This window comes from Triturus cristatus, chromosome 11 (assembly GCF_964204655.1).
Source record: "Triturus cristatus chromosome 11, aTriCri1.1, whole genome shotgun sequence".
Taxonomy (NCBI): domain Eukaryota; kingdom Metazoa; phylum Chordata; class Amphibia; order Caudata; family Salamandridae; genus Triturus; species Triturus cristatus.
The window spans coordinates 578,249,821-578,269,983 of NC_140594.1; the positions used below are offsets into that span (position 1 = coordinate 578,249,821).

General features: G+C 45.1%; 1 protein-coding gene across 1 annotated transcript in view; it reads right to left on the minus strand.

Moving 5' to 3' along the window:
- BMP1 (bone morphogenetic protein 1) overlaps window positions 1-20,163 on the minus strand; it is a 475,212-nt gene that overhangs the window by 99,980 nt on the left and 355,069 nt on the right. Inside the window, exons 10-14 of the mRNA XM_085633801.1 lie at window positions 16,852-16,968; window positions 11,840-11,985; window positions 10,058-10,253; window positions 9,632-9,757; window positions 7,555-7,715 (exon numbers count right to left, since the gene is read on the minus strand). Of these exons, the coding sequence (XP_085489927.1) occupies window positions 7,555-7,715; window positions 9,632-9,757; window positions 10,058-10,253; window positions 11,840-11,985; window positions 16,852-16,968 (746 nt within the window). The remainder of the gene's footprint in view (window positions 1-7,554; window positions 7,716-9,631; window positions 9,758-10,057; window positions 10,254-11,839; window positions 11,986-16,851; window positions 16,969-20,163) is intronic.

The window sequence follows — 20,163 nt, forward strand, 5'->3', positions numbered from 1 at the left end:
CTGCCCCCCTCCCACAGGAGAGAGGCAGGATAGGGGGTGTACCCACCCCAGGACAGGGACCCATTGGTCCCTGCCCTTCACCTACCAGTAACGCCCCTAAATCTAGTATTTAGGGGCCCCCTGAACCTTCCTTCCCCAGATTCCAAAATACAAAGAAGAGCAAGAAGAAAGAAGACCTGCCCTGCAGCTGCTAAGAAGAGGAAGACACCAACTGCTTTGGCCCCAGCCCTACCGGCCTGTCGACCCTCGAACCTGCTCCTGCTCCAACCCGGAATCTCTTGTGGCCAGCAACCTCACAAACCCCGGACGACCTGGCTACCTTTTGGCTCTAAGCCCCTGGGACTCCCATAAGTAGAGGCTCTACTCAAAACCTACCTCTAATCCCTGGCAGCAGCCCGGAACCGCGAACCCAGCACACTCTGCACCAGCCAAGCCTGGCCAGTGCCGGAGTGAACAAAGACCACGAGGACGACCCCACGGCGACTGTGACCCCGAGTCCGGCACCCAAGGACCTCCCTCGACACTCCTGAAGAAGCCTGCAGCCTCAGAACAAGGTGCCCCCCCACCGCGATCAACAGAGGGTAAGATTTCCCGACACCAAAAGGCACCCCTGCACGCGGCGCCCGCGGCCCCCTGTGCCCAATCCCGGGGTACCTACCTATCCTCCAACTACCCAACTTACCTCTCGAAGTGGTGGTGGCACCTGAAGAATCCTCATCCCCGAGCTTGCAGTCTTTTTCTAAACCGGAGATTTCCCATTGAAATCAATTGAGCGCCCGAAGGCTCAAAAGCACCCTGCACCCAGCCGCCCGAGTGACCCTGGCAGTGTAAAAACCAAAAGAAATGATGGACGGAGTGTTGAACATTGCAAGCACTCACCCCCAGTCAACTGATCTGGGTTTAATCCATCACCGTTCTTTAGCCCACTATGCCACCCCAGTTCAGACATGGCCATATGCAAATCAGTCTGACCCTGTGCCGAACTGCCAAGCCATATCTTCCCTGGACCGGAAACAAGCTTCCTAGGACCGGTTTCTGGCATTTCAGCCATCTTCAGCCAGGCTTGCTTGAATCCAGTGGCAAAGTGAGCAAGGGACTCACGTCTGAGCATACCCTGCCAACTTATGGTGAACAAAGCAAAAACCAAAAGAAATGATGGACGGAGTGAGTCCCTTGCTCACTTTGCCACTGGATTCAAGCAAGCCTGGCTGAAGATGGCTGAAATGCCAGAAACCGGTCCTAGGAAGCTTGTTTCCGGTCCAGGGAAGACATGGCTTGGCAGTTCGGGCTGGACTGTTCCCATGAGGCACAGGGTCAGACTGATTTGCATATGGCCATGTCTGAACTGGGGTGGCAGAGTGGGCTAAAGAACGGTGATGGATTAAAACCAGATCAGTTGACTGGGGGTGAGTGCTTGCAATGTTCAACACTCCGTCCATCATTTCCTTTGGTTTTGCTTTGTTCGCCATAAGTTGGCAGGGTAAGCTCAGACGTGAGTCCCTTGCTCACTTTGCCACTGGATTCAAGCAAGCCTGTCTGAAGACGGCTGAAATGCCAGAAACCGGTCCTAGGAAGCTTGTTTCCGGTCCAGGGAAGACATGGCTTGGCAGTTCGGGCTGGACTGTTCCCATGAGGCACAGGGTCAGACTGATTTGCATATGGCCATGTCTGAACCGGGGTGGCAGAGTGGGCTAAAGAACGGTGATGGATTAAACCCAGATCAGTTGACTGGGGGTGAGTGCTTGCAATGTTCAACACTCCGTCCATCATTTCCTTTGGTTTTACCCTGGCAGTGTAACCTTTGCACCTATCTACTTCCCCATTTGCTCTGAGCAAGTGACCAGGAGCCCAGCTCCCACAGCTGCGTAGCCTGCTAGTCAGCAGCCACCAACCAAGGCACCCCTGCCTCCCTTAGGATAACATTGGGCCTAACTCACTCTGCACCCGGCTGCCCCTGTGCCGCTGAGGGTGTAACAACTGTACCTACCTGACCCTGGGATACCCCTGAGTCTGTGCCCAGAACCTTAACTTTGTCAGTCGAGTACTTACCTGAAAGCTGATAACTCAATTTTCTCCATACGGTAACATTGACTGGTTTTTCCTGAAATTTCTTCTAAGTGTGGACTTTTCAAATCTTAAAATATTCACCAAAAATCAGCCGAGTAACGAAAACGAAAATACTCACCTGCTCTTAGGTGAGCTCCCAGGGCTGGATCTTGGTGCCCAGCACTGACTCTGAAAAATACTTACAACTGTACTTACCCGTAACCCAATTTTCTTCCATAGGAAATCATTGACTGTTTTTCTGTGAAATTTCTTCTGTGTCAATTTCTGCAATCTTTAAATATTCTTTAAAAATCGTATAAAATCTGAAAACGTAATTACTTACCTGTTTTGGATAAAGGTCCCAGTACTGAGTCTAGGCACCCAGTACTAGATTACAAAAGTAACGAGAACATACTGTACCTGCTACTTGAATTTTCTTCCATAGGGAATCATTGACTGTTTTCTTTGAAATATTTTCTAAGTGTCAACTTTTAAAATAGCTAAATATTGTTTAAAAATTCATCACAGTAACTAAGTCGACTTTCATCACTTGATTCTAAGTACTGACCCAGGACTGAATCTAGTATCCAGTCCTGGAATTCCAAAAGTAATCCTAAAAGTAATCTGTTGCAAATAACTTGAAATGTCCATTGAGCTCAATGCATTGTTGTGTTTAAAATAGAGTTGCCTATTGCAACCACTTGTAACTGTTTACAAAAGTCAATTGCATATTGCAAATGTATTTATATAAAACATCTCATTCTGAGAAAGTATATTTTAAATCCAATTGTTGGTTCTAAAATAAAAGAAGCATATATTTTTTATATATAAACCATTGGCCTAGAGTTCAGTTATTGAGTGTGTGAGACCATTTGCTGACTGAGTGTGTACAACAAATGCTTTACACTGTCCTCTGATACTGCCATTACTGCTCGACCAAGCTACCACTTTAGAGAGTAAGGTTATATCTAACTTTAGCCTCTGTCAAACCCTTGGGGACTGTGGACTCTGTACACCCTGTACCTATTAAGGAACAGTATATACAAAGCCACTTTCTCACAAATATATACTGCACTCTTCCAGCATTCAGGGGAGCACTCCATCTGTTGCGCCTCTATCTAGGTTGTTGTATGGGTGGCCTGAATTTCTCATCCGTGATGCTTGCCTTCCTAGAGGTTTTCTCCTTTGAGCCCCCAGATTTAATTTTAACCGTCTCATTTGTTTCGGGATGGCAGACAGCCGCTTCTATTATCTGGTGTTTCAGTCTTGCAGGTCGGTTCCATTCTTTCACTGTGGGGTGCAGTCGTTGTTGACCTCACAGTACAAGGCAGACTGCTTCCATATGTCCTTTCTAACGGGGGCACATCTTACCTTTTCTCCGTGCTTAGCCAGGCAGTCACTTTGAGTCACTTTTCGCTCTTCTGTGACTGCTCGCCCAGCTGAACCTTTATATCTAGGCTGCTGGATAACACTGCTTCAACTCACACTGCTCCGGGTTTATGGTGTTTCTCACTGCAAGTCCAATCCCTGTTCCCAGGGTCTCCAATCGCCACACCTATTCTGCTCACCATCCCCCATGTCGCAAGGCACCTCTGAAACACCTATCTGCTCCTGGCTTCAATACCTCAATCTGATCTGTTCCGAGCTGCCCAAAGGTCATCTGATATTCAGTAACTCCTAATATGTTTATGCCACAGGGAGTTGCAAAGGCGATTTACAATTTGCCAAGAGTAGATGCATTTACTGGCAGCACAGCAGAGTTCCTGATAACTGCATCATACGCAGATGCCACCTTGACTTCTTCAGAAAATATCATGGGTACATGCCTCTCCCCCTGCAAAGGAACTGGCTCTGTCACACTTTTTCTCAGCAATGTAGAGGTCTCCTTCCACAGATCGGCTAGTTGGAATTTTGATGCCTACCTTGGTGGAACAAGCGATGGAGATGCCTTGAAATATTGTGAATAACAATAGTCTTGGCGCAATAGATGTTACTGCTATTGCTGCTGATAGGGCCAATAAAGGGAGTTAATCCCCTGGAAAGAATAATAGCGGTAATCTCTCTGTGTTGATATTTAAAGAGCTACTTCTTATTATCCAAACCCACAGTCTTTAGGGTTGTGTGTTTGTTTTTCATTCGTACCATCACTTTCTGTGTGTGTTGTCTGAACAAAAACGGAACAGAAAAAGGGCAGATTCAGAACATAAACTGCAATCCAGTTTAAAAAAGTGATGAGCAATCAGGAAGATTAGCATAGGGGGAAACCATGGCATATGCCAGTTGCTGCCATCTCTACAAAGGCAATCGCTGTACTGGGAACCTTCACAAACGATTTCTTCAAAATCCTGCCCGTGAAGCCTCAGCATTTCTTCAGCAAATGACTTAATGCCCTCCCAAATTTCCTGGCCATAACAGCTTACAAGTGGGACTCACTCTCTTTAGTGCTGAATCAGTGGTCACACTCATCATCTTGCGAGCCACATGTATCCTCTTAATTTTTCCAGACACAAGGTACTGATGTTTAATGGGCCGAAGCAGATCTCCTTCCTACTGCTGAGACTATTACACAGACTAGTTTAGGGTCTGCTTTCCTGTGAAGGTTTCATGCACTTCTTGAACTGTCTTAGAGTCACAGCTTTTAGTGTGGTTGGAGTGAGGTTTTTTTTTTCTCCCGCTAACTCTAGTAAACCTGGTAACAAAGGTCTTTGGGAAGCTCTGGTTTTGAGAGTTTGCATGACAGACACTGATGTTTATGCCCATGGATACATTCAGCTTTGAGGACCTTGCGCCAAAATATGAATTTGGCAATGTTGCCACTGGGAAAACTCTTGAAGGAAAGTTTGCTGGAGAAGTAGAAGTGTAGGAAGATCTCAACTCTCTAAAATTGGAGTGTGAAAGAGATGTTGGCAGCGAGTGAGATCTAACTCTCCTATGGTTTGGCATACAGGAAGAACCTGAATGCATTAAGGGGGACTGAAGTATTCTAGGAGGAACACTGGCCACTAGAGATGTTATGAGAGGCAAAGCTAACTTTCTTATAGGCTGAATGGAAGTATGTCTTGACACCACGCCTGGAGAAGGTGGAAGAATAAGAGGATGCAATGGTGTTTGCAATGGATCATTTGTAGGGATGAGAAACCTTGGTGGTGTAAAATCTTGAGAGGTTGGTTTTGTAGAAGGTAATAGCCTCAATCCTTCTCTGAAGTGAAAGTCGATGTTGAAAACCAGGTCGCCCATTTAGGCGATCTCAATATGTGTCACAATGGCATCTGCACCAATGGGGAGTTGTGAGGTGGCGTCGAGTGAATAGATGGTGAGCAAAATACCTGCATAGGTCTGGAGCACTCGGACACTGAATACCTGCTAGATCAGAGCAGATAACTAGGTTTTGACATTGAGCCAGTTCTCAATGGAGAACATGTTGGGGCTTGGGCTTTTGCAGACGTGGAAGCCTTTAAAGGTAACCATGGATGACGTTGGTATAAATGTCCATGAGGGTGCCGTCGTTTTTCACTGTTATCTAACCTTCTCCCGGGATCTTCGTCTCGGAGTCTCCTTAGGAGATGAGGCTCTATCGCAGTGGAAGCTGAACGTTCCTGAGAGGACCCTTTGGCTGTTTTCCTCTTGCCTGCTTTGAGAGCTCTTCTAGCTCCCCACGAAGTTTGATGCCCTTCCAGTCTTTGAGGGTTCTTCTAGACATTTTTTGTGTGCAAAATTTGCTTTACTTCAGGGAATAGGAGATGGGTCAACAAACCACGTAAACCTGGTGTGGATCCGTGGTATCCTGTTTCTTTCCAAAGGACTAGCACTTGACAAATTAGAAAGGTATTCTGACATGAAGAAATCCTTCTAGATCTTAAAGATAGAGTGAAAGCAAAAAGGGATGCTGTCAGAGAGAAACTCCCCTGAAACCACAGGTGTTTAAACACTCAGCATGTTCCAGGAACCAAGTCACACGACAGAAGAAAGAAGTGAGTCTGGGGAGGTAACTGTTGGTTCAAGGCACCATTTGTAGTGGAAGCACATACGACCTTTAAGTCTTATAATGTAAGGCTATAAGGCTGCACTTTTCCTCGTTCCTTATACACGAAGCCAACAGTTGGTGTTATAGTTGCTGTAATGTAATTTAAAGAAAGGGATTTTGATACTGCATAAAGTCTAAAATCTTCGAAATATTGCCTGTGATCAGGTGTTGGAGGGCCCTTCGAACAATTTGGACATGCTGGACTCTTCGCATTTTTTATTCAAATATCAATATATACAGTGATGTTCCAGGGTACACGTACGCAGTGGAGAATTATTCTAATGTTTATGACTATCAATGATGATCCTTCAGTGCAGAACACAGAGACAGACCGGAGGGCTCAGGTTGCAAGGTAACATCCAATAACAGAACAACAGAGGCAGTACAACTGAGAAGAGCAAACCTTCACTAAGTAATGCAATGGATGGGGCAATATCCACACACCCATCAGATATCTCGAATTTGATAGAGAGCACCTTAGGCAGAAAAGATGTCCACTGTGGATAGATGGGGGACTGCAGAAGAAATCTAACACCTTGCATATCCACACATGGTGTCCTAATGAATACCTACTATTCATGTTGACCAGTAAAGCACACATTCACTTAGACACATACACACAGGGCATCATATGAGGATAGGCAACAGAATCCAGTTATCGAGAACTGAACCGATGTTTACAGAGGAGAGCCAGCACGAGGTCTGCACCTTTAAACTAAAATTGCTGTCACCAGCCATTCACCTCATGGGCTGGAGTGAGAGGGCAGTAGCCACAATCACTTGGTTTCGGGGTACGCTTTTCAATTGAGCCTAGCTCTGCTGGCAACGGACTTGCCTGAAATGTAAAGCACCTCTAGTGGAATCTCAGGTTGTCTCGTTCGGAGGAGGAAAAACAGGTTAGCCAGAAAGAACTAACCGGGCAGGGTGGCACAGCTTTAAAAAACATGCAAAGACTGCTTTCACACGTGTTCCCTTGATTGTACTATGCATACAAAAGCATTATGAATGCAATATTGTAATGTACACAAAGTGAAGCTATTGATGCCTACACTCAATGTATATCAATAAGGACACAAGTACTTATTTAATGCATGTAAAAAAAATGAGATCTCGATGTTGGTGTTTAATGTATACAGAGATTAGTTATTGACACTTATGTTTAGTAAATATATATCGAGAGGCACTGTGGGCCTTTATTTTTATCTGCAAAAAATGAGCCCTTGTTGATTGGGTTGATTGTCTAAAAAGGGAAGTTACGTATGCTCAAGTTAAATGTACATGTATGCCTGTTAAGTACACTTTTATTCAGTGTATGTAACAGGATGTTATTGAAGCTCTTATAATACATTTGAGGTTAGCTGTAGACACTTATGGTTAATGCACTGAAAATAATTACTGGATGCACGTGTTTCAGTTACTTACAAGGCAGTAAATGTACATGAATGAGCACCGGCAAGGGCATGTGTGCATGATCAGTTACTCACGTCATTGCCTTCTGTTTCAAACTGCTCGAACTGCAGTGATATGCGATACTGTGTGGGTGCCACCAGCTGCCAGATGCAGTTCTTATTGGGTGGGTACTCCTTGGGCCAGCCTGGACTAGTAATGGAGCCATTAAGTTTGGTGAGGAACCCTCCGCAGGCAGCTGTGGGGATCAGAGAAGAGGAAGCAGTGAGCGCACTGAGAGAGCAGGATACAAGAAACAGAGACCAGGAAAGGACAGGAGGGGAGGTTTTCAGTTGGAAGAGGGTTGCAAACAGGACAAAGAAAGTCGATTAGTGACAGGCCAGGCTAAAGGAGAAGAGATATGAGATGACTACAAGGGCAGAAAGAATATGGAACTCAAAAAAGTTGATGAGAGACGAGCAGAAAAGCTTAACTCGACAGAGAAAAAGCGGGATATAGTGAAGGTTATGTGTTGGGAGACGACAAGGCAGGATATGAGAGTCAACAGTGGTGGTTGACAGAGGTCATGAGCTAGTACTGAAACAAAATATGTAGGAGTGAAGGCTGGAGAAGACAGGAAAGAGTACAGGACACAAAAACATCAGGTCACATGAGTACTTGAGAAAGCATTAGAAATGAGAGGCATGTAGAGCAGGTTGAGAGTACAAAATACAAGGGAGGAACAGAAAGCCAAACAGCAAGGGCAAAAGGGCAGGATACAGGACAGAAGATCAGAATCAGTGAGTGTGGACTAGGAGAGGTTGGTAAAAAGAAACAGAGATAAGGGACTGGCGATGCAGGCCATGACAGGACTGGGCAACAAGATAGATAATTGTAACAGAGTGCAGAACACATATTACATCATAAATACTGTCTTTAAAACTTGAATATAGTGTGGATATTGTCTGAATGGTCAAGTCACAACAAAGCCTGTAAGAGTAGCATGCTAAGCACACATGCAAACTGCAACCGCTACCTCACAGATCTATATGTGAGGTGTGCTGCACATCATCCATGCGCCTGGAAGGAGAAACCCACAGCCTAAACTTGAGCTGTGTACGAATAACGGGTGCCCAGCTACACTCTCACAAAGAATTCTATTGGCTGAGTACATTGTGGTAGCAGCCATCAGACTGGCTATTCAGTTGGCCTCTCTCGGGACTTGAAAACACTGTTGATATATTTTCACTCCAAGTGGGAATGCTTACCCAAAAAAGTAGTAGGATAACCCTGATTAATCACAGAAGGTGGTAATTCTGCTGAAAAAGCAGTAACCGAATACCTAAATTGGGTTGACAAGTATGCATATACCATTGCATAGCAAGAATCAACACTGTAATTTCGCTTTCCATTTATTCAGTTACAAACAGAAAGTGGACTGGGGTGCACTGCTCTGCCCTGTAGCAGTGCAGGACTCCATTGGCATTCAGCACAAGAACAGCAGTAACACTGATGTTAATAAAAGTAAAGGGGAGCAATAGGTGCAGTTTAATGAGGTATATGTATGGTTGCCTGTACGAAATAGTTGAGAAAGACATGTAGGTCTGCCTCATGAATAATTAAAACATTCAACAGAAAAGGCATTCGCAAAAGAGTTTTTTGGCACAAGTGATTTGTCAAGGACAAATCATAAGAATCACAGAGACCGGGTAGAGAGAGGGACGGGTCAAGAGAGAAAATAAGAGTATATCAGGAAACGGCCAGGAGAGAAGTAAATTAAGGGCGAGAGGGAAAAAACATGCAAACCTACCCAGCGGATACCCCTGGATAAAGCTTCTGGACACACACAGACACACTCTCCTGTGAAAGCACAAACTGAAGGACAATTGCAGGAGGAAGATAGCAATTACTAGGAATTGCTTTTGATGAAGTTAACATAACTGAATCTCGAACACTGACATGGTACTATTGCTACGGTATGCCTGCTAGGAAGATGCCGTCATGAGCAGGCCAGTGCTAGAAGTTCACCCTAAGGGGCATTGTGAGGATGAAATGAACACTGCAGCCATGGCTCTAAGAGGTTCAAACTGAAGGCAGTCCTGGAAGGAATTTCACACTACTGTGGTCTTCGTCAGGTACTCCTGGTAACTTGCCGTGCTGCAGTTATGCACTCACCTTCACATTTGCGCTTGTCCGCGGCCAGCTCATACCCAGGTTCACAGGCACACTTGTAGCTTCCCAGGGTGTTGACGCAGCGCTGCTCACAGCCTCCATTGTTCGGTCGAGAGCACTCATCTACCTCTAGGAAGGAAAAAGTAGAGAGAAGGACGAAGATTGACCAAACAGCTTATCGTTAGATGGGAGGAAGATCACACAGCTTGTGACCTTTAATCTTCACCAGACAAAATACAACCTTCCTCAAGCACAGGTCAGGCTTTTAAACATATGCTCTATCATCTCCACCAACAAGCAGGCCAATTTGCACATGATTTGTTGCCGCTCACACAAACGCCCGTAGCATGTGATCTGCAACCGCGACTACTCGCTATCGCGGACCTCCATCATGCAGGACCACCCACCACATTCTAGCAAACAACCTACCTTTAAAGAAGTTAACAGCAAACCCTGCCTTGTTGATGGAGCCATCGGACACAAACTTCATCCACAGCTTGTTGGAGGTACTCTTGATATCATCAGGTTTGTCATAGCCGCAGTAGCGTCCCACAAGGGGGCTGGACTCGCTGCTGCCATCCCGGATTTCCAAGTAGTCATAGGCACAGCTGTCATGTCTTTCAATCTGTAGAGTGCATGTATGAAGAGGGCATGTCACAAAATCCACTTCGTACAACTGCAACACTATTAGCAACGAGCAAGAAGGTGATATTGTGTGACCAGTACTTTGTTCACCCTTCCTTTTCCCTACAACCCTACAGGAAACAGGACGTTCAATATAGTGCTAAATAGTACTGCGATCCCTGGCAGTACTCCTCTGCCAAGTCTCCCAGCGCCATGGAGCCTCCTCTCTGGCCTGTAAAGCACTGTAACTATAACGCCAATGCAGTTCCAGCTCTCTCTGCTGTACTCTGGTCCCTCCTCTTTCGACTATGCACCACTGTGGAATTCTGCAACAGCCCACAGTCCGCTCTTTGTGACGCGTAACAATGCAGTGCTTCACTGTAACCATGACTCCCTTCTATGTGCTGGCCAGCACTGCAGGACTGACGTCCACTTTCTCTGACTGTGTTCAGAGCCACTGTAAGCATTCCTAGTCCCTGCGCCATGTGATGCATGCACTGTAGCACCTATGGTCTATGCTGTATGACGCTGTAATTACCTGCAGTACACAGATCTCTGCTCAATGTACTGAACAGCACTTTAGCAACTGCCATACCCCAGTCCACGCTCTCTGTGTTGTAGTACACTGTACTGCGAGGCAGTCCCTTGGTACCTGCTCCCTGTGCAATATGCACAGTAACGCCCTGCAACATCCCATTCTCTGATCTGTGCAGTATGGCACTGTAGAACACTGAAAGACCCTAGTCACTGCTCCACGGACAGGTGTCCTGCAAGACCCTGGCTCCCACTAAGTGGTTCATGGCACTGAAGCCCTCCGCAGTACCCGCAGACCCTCTCTCTGTCCTGCATGGCACTGTAGAGCCTCTCACTATGCAGATTCCCCCTCTCCTTTCTGTCTGCCATTGCAGTCTTACAGTACCCCGGGGCCTTGTGTTCTGTGCTGCAGGCACTGTACCATGGCCCTGCTCACTTTGCTGTATGTCACTGTACCACTGTCACAGCTCACCCTACTCTGTTTCTGCTCTCTGCGCTGGACAGCACTACAGCTTTCTTGTTCTGTGCTTCACCATGCAGCCCCTCACTACACCCACATTATTTATATGCAGCAGAAGGCACAGTATATCCCCAGAGCACTCTGAGCTGCATGGCACTGTAATGACCTTCTGTTCCAAGGAAATACATAAAGAAAGTATCCATATTTGTAAAGCGCAAACATATCACCCCTTAAGGTTTCCAGGCGCTGGGGTACTAGGTCATCAATTTTCCTTGGTTGAACTGTATGATAGTGAGGTTCATGTATTGTTCTCTTTGACAATGTATCACCAAGTAGTACCCCAGGCCATGATATGTACTGTTAGGCACTCTAGGGATCACAACGTCCAGCTCCAGACAGTATATACAGGAATCCATAGGGCGCTGCAGTGATTACATTCATGCTGTTAGAGCTACTTGGCATTTTGGCATTCTACAGTATAAGAACATCACTGCCCTCTGCCCCTTACATCACTGTGGTACCCCAAAACTAGCACAGTCCCTGATATCTGTGCTTGCCGGTGTCCCCTGGAGGCAGACTAGCTGGCATCATACCTCGAAGGACTGAAAGGTGAGTCCAACGTGGAAGCCCTCCGACACCACGATTTTCCAGATACAGACTTTGCTCGGTCTGTAATCGTCGGGATAGTTTGGGGACTGGATATGGCCGTTGTCTTTTTTTACATCACCTCCGCAGATCGCTGAAAGAGAAGAAGAAAAGAAACAAGGTACATGTCGGTACCGATTTGCAGCATGATACTAGCTATCGATGTACAAGCTGTGCATGTTTCTCTCACGCCAGTGGCTGGCTCATAACCTTCACTTGCTTTCCTCTATGGGCAGGACTATATTGACAACTTCCTCGCTCCAGTTAATGCTACTCTACAGTTCACCACATAGCAGCATCAGACGTAGATTCATCTATCCTTATTCTTCGAGTGGCTCTGTCAAATGCACTTATGAGTCCTGCAACTTCACGGGGAGGTGTGAATACAAATCCGTAACATATTTCAAGCTGCAAAACTATTGTTAGAAGTAAAATACATTTTTGAAGCATGAATCATTCGTACATCAAATTGCAGGGCACCCACAAGGAGTAATTTCTCCTTTGCAGATTTTGATATGTGGTTCAAATTGCCTTAAATAAACTTGGAAGCACTGCTTATCACGACTTTGGTGTTTGCACAGATACATTAATGCACCGCCAAAGTGTGGGGGCAGATGTCCATGTAGCTGCCAAACATACATCAAGCACAGGGACTTTTCTTGCAAAAAAAGGCGGACAACGCAATCTACATGGCCCAATATTGTGGGCATAAAAACATTTCTCAATTTCACATGTTGAAAATAAACTGATTTCTGGGATGCCTCATTTATGCAGTAGTCCCTCTACACTTTACTGTTCTGGTTCCTACTTATATAAAGTTTGCATTTGGAAAGTATCTGCCACATAATTGTGAACCAGTATAGGATCTGCCATGGCTGAGGTTCTGTTTGTGATCGCCTTATGTCAAGTAACTCAAGCATCTACAAATGGCTGAGGGTACACTGTTCCCACACAGTTTTAATATGTTAAAACATTGAAGCTGTAGTGTCAATCTCTACTTGCTCCATTTGCTGAGAGGCACTCTTTTGAATGACACCAGAACTGGACCCACAATCCTTAGTTCTAGCACATGTAAGTATTGCCACCATTTTGTACTCACCACTTACTCTTGGTCTTGTAGTGGGCCTACACGACATCAAGAATACCTCTGTTCTATTGGTTACGCCGGGTTCTGGGTCTGTCGCTGTTCTCAAGATAAACTGTCCAACATCTATCAATGCAAGGAAGCTTCTCCTGCCCCTTAGTGTAACAAACACTACTTCCTCCCAATCCTCCAGGGGAGGTGACCATTGCTGTTGTAATATTACCTGTAATCTTCCACTGGGCAACAGGGGAATGTTTGATGCTACCGTTCCCAACAATTTCACCACTTCTCTTGCTATCAGAGACTGATGTCTGGCAAAGGGAATTAGTCTTCGCCAGCTAATCGTCTATGTAATGATAACATGAATGGAATCTGTTGTGATATAGTTATCTTCCAGAGACCAGCATTTTGTGAACTCTCTTGGAGCACACTTTATCCCAAACTGGTAATGCTTTGTGCCTACCATAAATCTCAAGAACGTCTTGTGCCCTCTGTGCATTAGAATATGGGAATATATCTCCTTCAGACCTATCATAACCACAAAACTGCCTTTCAATAGATTCACAAAATGACACCCAAATGAGCAGGCCACTTAACTTTTCGGCTCAAACCCATAGGCCGAGGGGCCATACAAATAAAAGAGGCTCCTACAAGTGTGCCTCTTTTTATGTGAGTGGGGCAACAGAAGGTGTGCATGCACGCACGCACAAACATGAAGGAAGCAGTGAGCACCTACAAAAATGATGTTCGTACTGCATGTAAACCATGCATGGGGATTCATCAGATGCAGACTTAAAGACAGAATGAGGGGGACTTGTTTTTGCTCAAATTACTCGCTTCAAAGTGAAGCGTGTTCTTGGAGGCAGACGAAAGGATAAAACATGTCCATACGTTTGGACCAAAGCAGCTAGAGTTAGCCTGTGCTATGAGGCAAGCCACCTCTTCTAGTGGGTGAAGAGGAGAAGTGGAGAAGGGTATCTCCGAAATTTCATTTTTAACTACTACAAACTTCTGTTCTCTGAGGCTTCTATCAAAACTCTGGTCTTACAATTTCAACTCTTATTTTCCCCAAAAAGGTCTTGCCCAAAAGACTTTCTAGTTGATGCCCCAATGTTCTCAGCTCACTAATGTTCTGGTCATAAAAATGGGCCCACGCTGAGACAACGGTAGTACACCAGAACTAATCAGTATTACTTGAACCTTTTTCTTAAATAGTTAACACAGGGTTAAAAACTACAATTATTATGTTTGTTATACCCTTAAAGGGCTAGGGTTCTTTATTGCTCATTTTACAATGGAAGTCCATCAGACTGCAATTCTTCTTTCACACTTCAGATTTTAAACCTCCGTTGCATCTAAGATGTGGGACTGTAGTTATTGAATTGCTATTAGGGTAAACCTATTTGTCAATTTCCGAAAAACATCCAGTCTCTGACAGACTGCTACAGGGTGCTACTCATCCTATGGACAAATGGACATGGACTCCCTGTGCTATATTCTATGAACAACAATGTTATAGTGCTTTTGGTCCATGCAGACAGAGTGGAATCATTCAATCGTTTATGACTTCAAAGAAGAAACGAACCGGTTTTTGTGTTATGCTTATTCACAGATGGTGACGTAGCACATTTCTGGTATACCTCCTTTGTTTGCTTTTTTAAACTGTGTTAGATTGGGCCAATCGTTGCTACGTGAACGAGGTGGGTAAGGGTTTTTAAAGGAAAATCTGTCTTAGCATTGTCTTTCGCAATCTCAATTTTAAATTTGCCTGCAGCTTGCTGTATTGCTGCATTGTACTTTATCCAAATATCTGGCAGAGAGGAACTAATAGGGTACTGTTCCTCATAAAAAGACCCAGTCCTATAATCCTCACATAACCTTTCAAGTTCCTCTCAAAGACGCTCTTCTTTCTCAGACAAGAAAGCATGTCAATATCCTGTGCAAGGGTCAGGTCTAAAAACATTCTCTGTTATCTTCAGGAGCGCATGCTCCTCTGGATCGATGGCAAGAAGAGGGCTCCTTGCATTCTGCTCATACATTCGGTCTTCGAGATCTGTGATTCTAAGATCTTAGAAGGAGACCCCAAAGCTTCCTCAACCACTTCAGAGACAATTCAGAGACTTCAGTGTAAGAATATTTCATGGCAGAAGGCATCAAAATCTTTATTGTGTAGCTGTTATGTGTACTAATTTAAGTTCTCTCTGTGTTGACTTTTCCAATATCAAAGGCTTGTCCCTTTTCTGCCTGAATTCTAATGTAGAAGTTTATTTAATAAAAGTTTTACATTTGGCACCCTAGCTTGAGAAGTACCAAGACTCAGTCAAGGTTATCATCAAAGGGGTTTGACTTTAAGGTTTTATGATTTTACGGTTATCTCAAATGACTAAGGGCAATTCGAGGCAATCTTCATTACTTCCTTCTTTTTCAAAGTCTAATTGCCCATCCTCCACCAACTCTTTAACCATTTCTGACAAAGAACGTAAAATAAATGCCTCATCATCTACATGCACAGTTTAACTTTATGCTTGCATCTCATACAATTAACGTACTTGATGTCATGGTGGTTTGTCAGTCCACAGAAACAGTACAACAGCCATCGAGGCTGACTATGAGATCTAGAGCGTAAATTCAAAAGCACAAGAGCTATATGTTTAGGTCATGAACATAAATTAAAACTTTATTTAATACATCTATGGTGCTCTAAGTGAATTGGTGCCATACTCAGTAGGGACATCATTACCAACATGATCCATCAAATTTACCACCGACATTTCTGTCTTTAGGTTTCCAAATAATTGAAGCTTTGCATCTAGTTCAGTGGTGGCTGAGTTATGTTGACAGTGGTGGGGCAGGTGGAGGGGGGAGAAACCATGTGGGGGGGAGAAAAAATGAAATAGAAGAAAACTTACCTCATGCTGTTTCTGCCGCCTCGTGCCTCGGAGCTCCTCTGCTTCCTGGTCCCAGCAGACACTGGGACAGCAGCAGACTCCCCATCCATTCCCAGCGCTGCTCTTATGCTGCGTCTTATGCTGCGTGAGAGCAGCGCGTGGATTGGCCCGAGCGGGCTGCTTTGACGATCCGCTCAGGATAGGGAGTCTCTGCTGTTTCTCCAAGCTGGCTGTTTAATACAGCCAGGTTGGAGAAACCTAACTGCGCATGTCTGTTTGGCTGGCCTAAGACAGCTGCCCAAAAGGACATGCACTGTTAGTAGTGCACATCACACCGCCCTCCTCCCAGGGTCTGGCTCCGCCCCACCCATGCAGGCTGAACCAGTGGGGCGACGCTACTCTGCCATTGCGGATGAGCCCCCCCGCTGGTCTAGTTGGTGGTAAAAGAAAAGGAGGGCAAGCTCGTGTTTAATTCTGCAAATAAAATAGATCAAGGGGTCAAAGAATCAGATTTAAAAATGTGGGAGCAACCTTTCAAGTCACAGATCCACATAACAGCAAGGATGACTCGTCCTTCCAAGCTTGGCTATATATAGGCACGTTATCTCCACACAGCTCTCAATGGCCAGCATATGAATACAGGTTCAGGGGAGGAGGGTTCAGAAACATACCAGTGACTAAAACTGACCTTATGTATTTTACTTTCTAACTGGGACTAGGTTAGGCTCTTAAGGAAATGTACCTTTCAGTATTAGGAAATACCTCTTGCAAAATAATTTTCTTCTGTAAATTAAATATTCCCCGTACTCTAATGCAGTATTAAACGTGTGGCCACAGCTCTGCCCAATCCTACACTTCCACAATCAGATCCCAAAGTCTTTTTCACCTATTGGGGTGTTTTCGTTTTTTTTGTAATTTTTTTGTGCTCATTCCGAGGGATCCGTTGGCACACATATCCTTCCTCACATGACCTTTGAATGTTGGTTACCTTCATAGACTGCAAAGAAGCCCTTTCCAAGCCAGTTACTGCTGCTGCGAAACTCGATCCAGAGCCGGCTGTCAGTTGAGATGATGGGCTCTGGCACCTTGTCCCCACAGAACCTGCCTGGAGACAAGGAGAAACACTTAGAAGTCAGCCCCAACACACACATCCACTTTACCATACTTTATACATGACCACACATTGCTAGGATCAAATGTCAAACCTAAATTCACTCATTAAACATGGTTCTCACAAATCATTCTCAAAACTGCATCACTGAATGGTCCTGGTTTCACCCTGCTACTCTAATCGGGCCTACGGACTGGCTCCAAGTGGACCACTACATTCATGTACTACATATTAACCGCTCAGTCTACCCCAGAAAGTCTTTTTTTAACTTCAAACTTAAAAATACCATGTGAAAAATGCCTCAATCAAACTGCATCCCTAAATTTGGCTCAAACAACATCTATGCCATATTCCATGCCTAAATTTACAACATAAAAAACCTCAATCAAAAGACACTCCAAAATTCGACCCACACAGCAGATTAGTTTACACCAAGGTCCTAAATATGTGTCACACATGGCTGTTTTAAAATGTATCTCTTTGTCTACCCAACTCAGAGACTGGATTATATGAGAGTTTTAAAATTCACTACAGACTGACTAAATCTATAACCAATATCTGTCCCATAAAGAACAGGTTTCTCGGTCTGTTTAAAACTTCTCTCCACAAATATACCCTGTGCAAAATTTGCTCTCCAAAAACTTGCCCCATTAGAGTACTCTTACTCGCTCCTTTACATAAATGTGTGAAACTAAATCCAGGAATGGAACGAAGATGCACAGGGACAAAAGATAAGGGAGAAAGAAAAAGAGAGATAGAGAGAGATCAAGGTCACTCATTCAAAGCTGGCAAATGTCTTACACCATCACGAGCAACTCTTTTTCTCGGAATTTCAAAATGGATCACTGACATAATATCGTGGTAAAAAATACAGTTCACAAAAATATTGTGTCAATAATCTAATTTACGACAATATCGTGTTCCTATACTTTTAATGGTAAGTACCAAAATATTGGAAAAAAATATTGATGACACTAATATTGATTTTGTATTATAAATACAGTTGAAAGAAGTCAATGTTAACTATTTTAATATCTAAATTTAATATAATGTAAATTAAATAAATTCCACTAATATTTAACACTATGGGGCTGATTCAGATGCAGTCGGAAACGGCTCCGACCACATCGCAATTTGCTGTTCGGATTCCTTGCTGACCAACCCATCTTGATGGGGTCGGTCAGAAGGGAATCTGAATCGGATTTCCGAATGGCCTCCGACGAGCTAGGAGAGCCTGTCCGCCATTCGGAAAACCATCAGTAATCCCGCTGCCGGCACTTTCCTGCCAAGGGATTACGATGGCAGATTCCCAAAGCCTTTCTGTGCCGATCTTTCCGACACTGAAAGGCTTTGGGTATCTGCCTTTGGAGGCCCCCAGCAGGTTCCCCATGGGAGCAAGTCCTCCGGATTGTGGACACTGCCCCCCTGGTGATCCCTGCACCCGGTGTCAGGCACTTTGAGGTGCCTGCCACGAGGTGCAGGGATGAACTGCACCCCTGCTCTTTACCTTGAGAAAATGCATTCCGTTCGGAATGCATGCTCCCATTGTAAAGTATAGGATTGCGACCAAACAAGGTTCAGTAGCATCCTACTTCCAGGGCTGGAACAGACGACAGGAAGTCGGTCGGTTCCAGTTCCAAACCGATGTCGGATGGACTCCGGTCCATCGGACATCGGAATCGGGCCCCAAACAGGTTGCCTTCTTGGGGATGCCCTCCCAGAAGGTAAGTAACTTAAAGCAGAGGACTGCAGCAAAATCAGCATTGCACCTCATCCAGTAAGACGGCTCTATGCGTTTCAGACCTGTATCCTTGATCACGAGCCTCACACAAGGAAAAAGGGCAAATTACATGTAAATCACCTGCTGATGATTTTATTGGGTCGCGCCCTGGTGGGCGTGTGTCCCGCTCAAGCTGGCATGTGCCACCAAGCACTCTGGTATTTGCAGTCTTTACATGAAATAAAATACCCCAGTGTGTGTTTGTCCCTCTCCTCGTTCTTGTGCACCATTGCTCCCCAGTGGGTTAATAAAATTGCACAAGCTGAATGGGCTGCCTGTTAACTGTCACTCATGCCTGAGCCTGCCGCTCCGATCAGCACACCAGACCGCCAGTTGCTGCGGATCTGCTGTAATGCGTCGGTTTATCCCCGCGACCAGCATGGCCGCAAACTATCCACACAAACAGGTTGCCCTCTTTGGGATGCCCGCCCGGCAGGTAAGTCCCTTAAAGCTGAGGACTGCAGCAAAATCAGCATTGCACACTTCATCCAGTAAGACGGCTCTACGCGTTTCAGACCTGCGTCCTTGATCACGAGCCTCACACACAAGGAAAAATGGCAAACGACATGTAAATCACCTGCTGATGATTTCATTGGGTCACGCCCTAGTGGGCGTGTGCCCCACCCCAGTGGGATGTGTGCCGCTAAGCACTCTGGTATTCACAGTCTTTACATGAAATAAAATACCCCAGCGGGTGTTTGTCCATCTCCTCATTCGTGTGCACCATTGCTCCCCAGCGGGTTGATGAAATTGCACAAGCTGAATGCGCTGCCTGTTAACGGTCACTCATGCCTGAGCCTTTCGCTCAGCACACCAGACCTCCAATTGCTGCGGATCCGCTGTAATGCGGCTGTTTATTCCCGCGACCGGCATGGCCGAAAACTATCCACACAAACAGGTTGCCGTCTTGGGGATGCCCTCCCGGAAGGTAAGTCCCTTAAAGCTGAGGACTGCAGCAAAATCAGCATTGCACACTTCATCCAGTAAGACTGCTCTACGCGTTTCAGACCTGAGTCCTTGATCACGAGCCTCACACACAAGGAAAAATGGCAAACGACATGTAAATCACCTGCTGATTATATATATATATATTCACTAAAAGAAACATAGGTTTCAGGGGCGTTATAGTTAGCTGGACATTTCCCTCGTACAAAACCCTAGAAATTCCCCTGTTATAGTTAGTTCAGCTAACTATAACTCGCGCCCCCGCAATGCACTGCTGATGATGTCACATATTACATCACTCATGACATGGTCAGTGACATCACTGATGACATCACTGATGACATCTCAAATGACTTCACTGATGACATCACTGATGACGTCATCCAGTGACTGTGTGTTTCTGTAAAGTTTAAATATGTTTTATATATTTATAGTGAAAGGCCTATGGAAGAATGAGTGGGTGT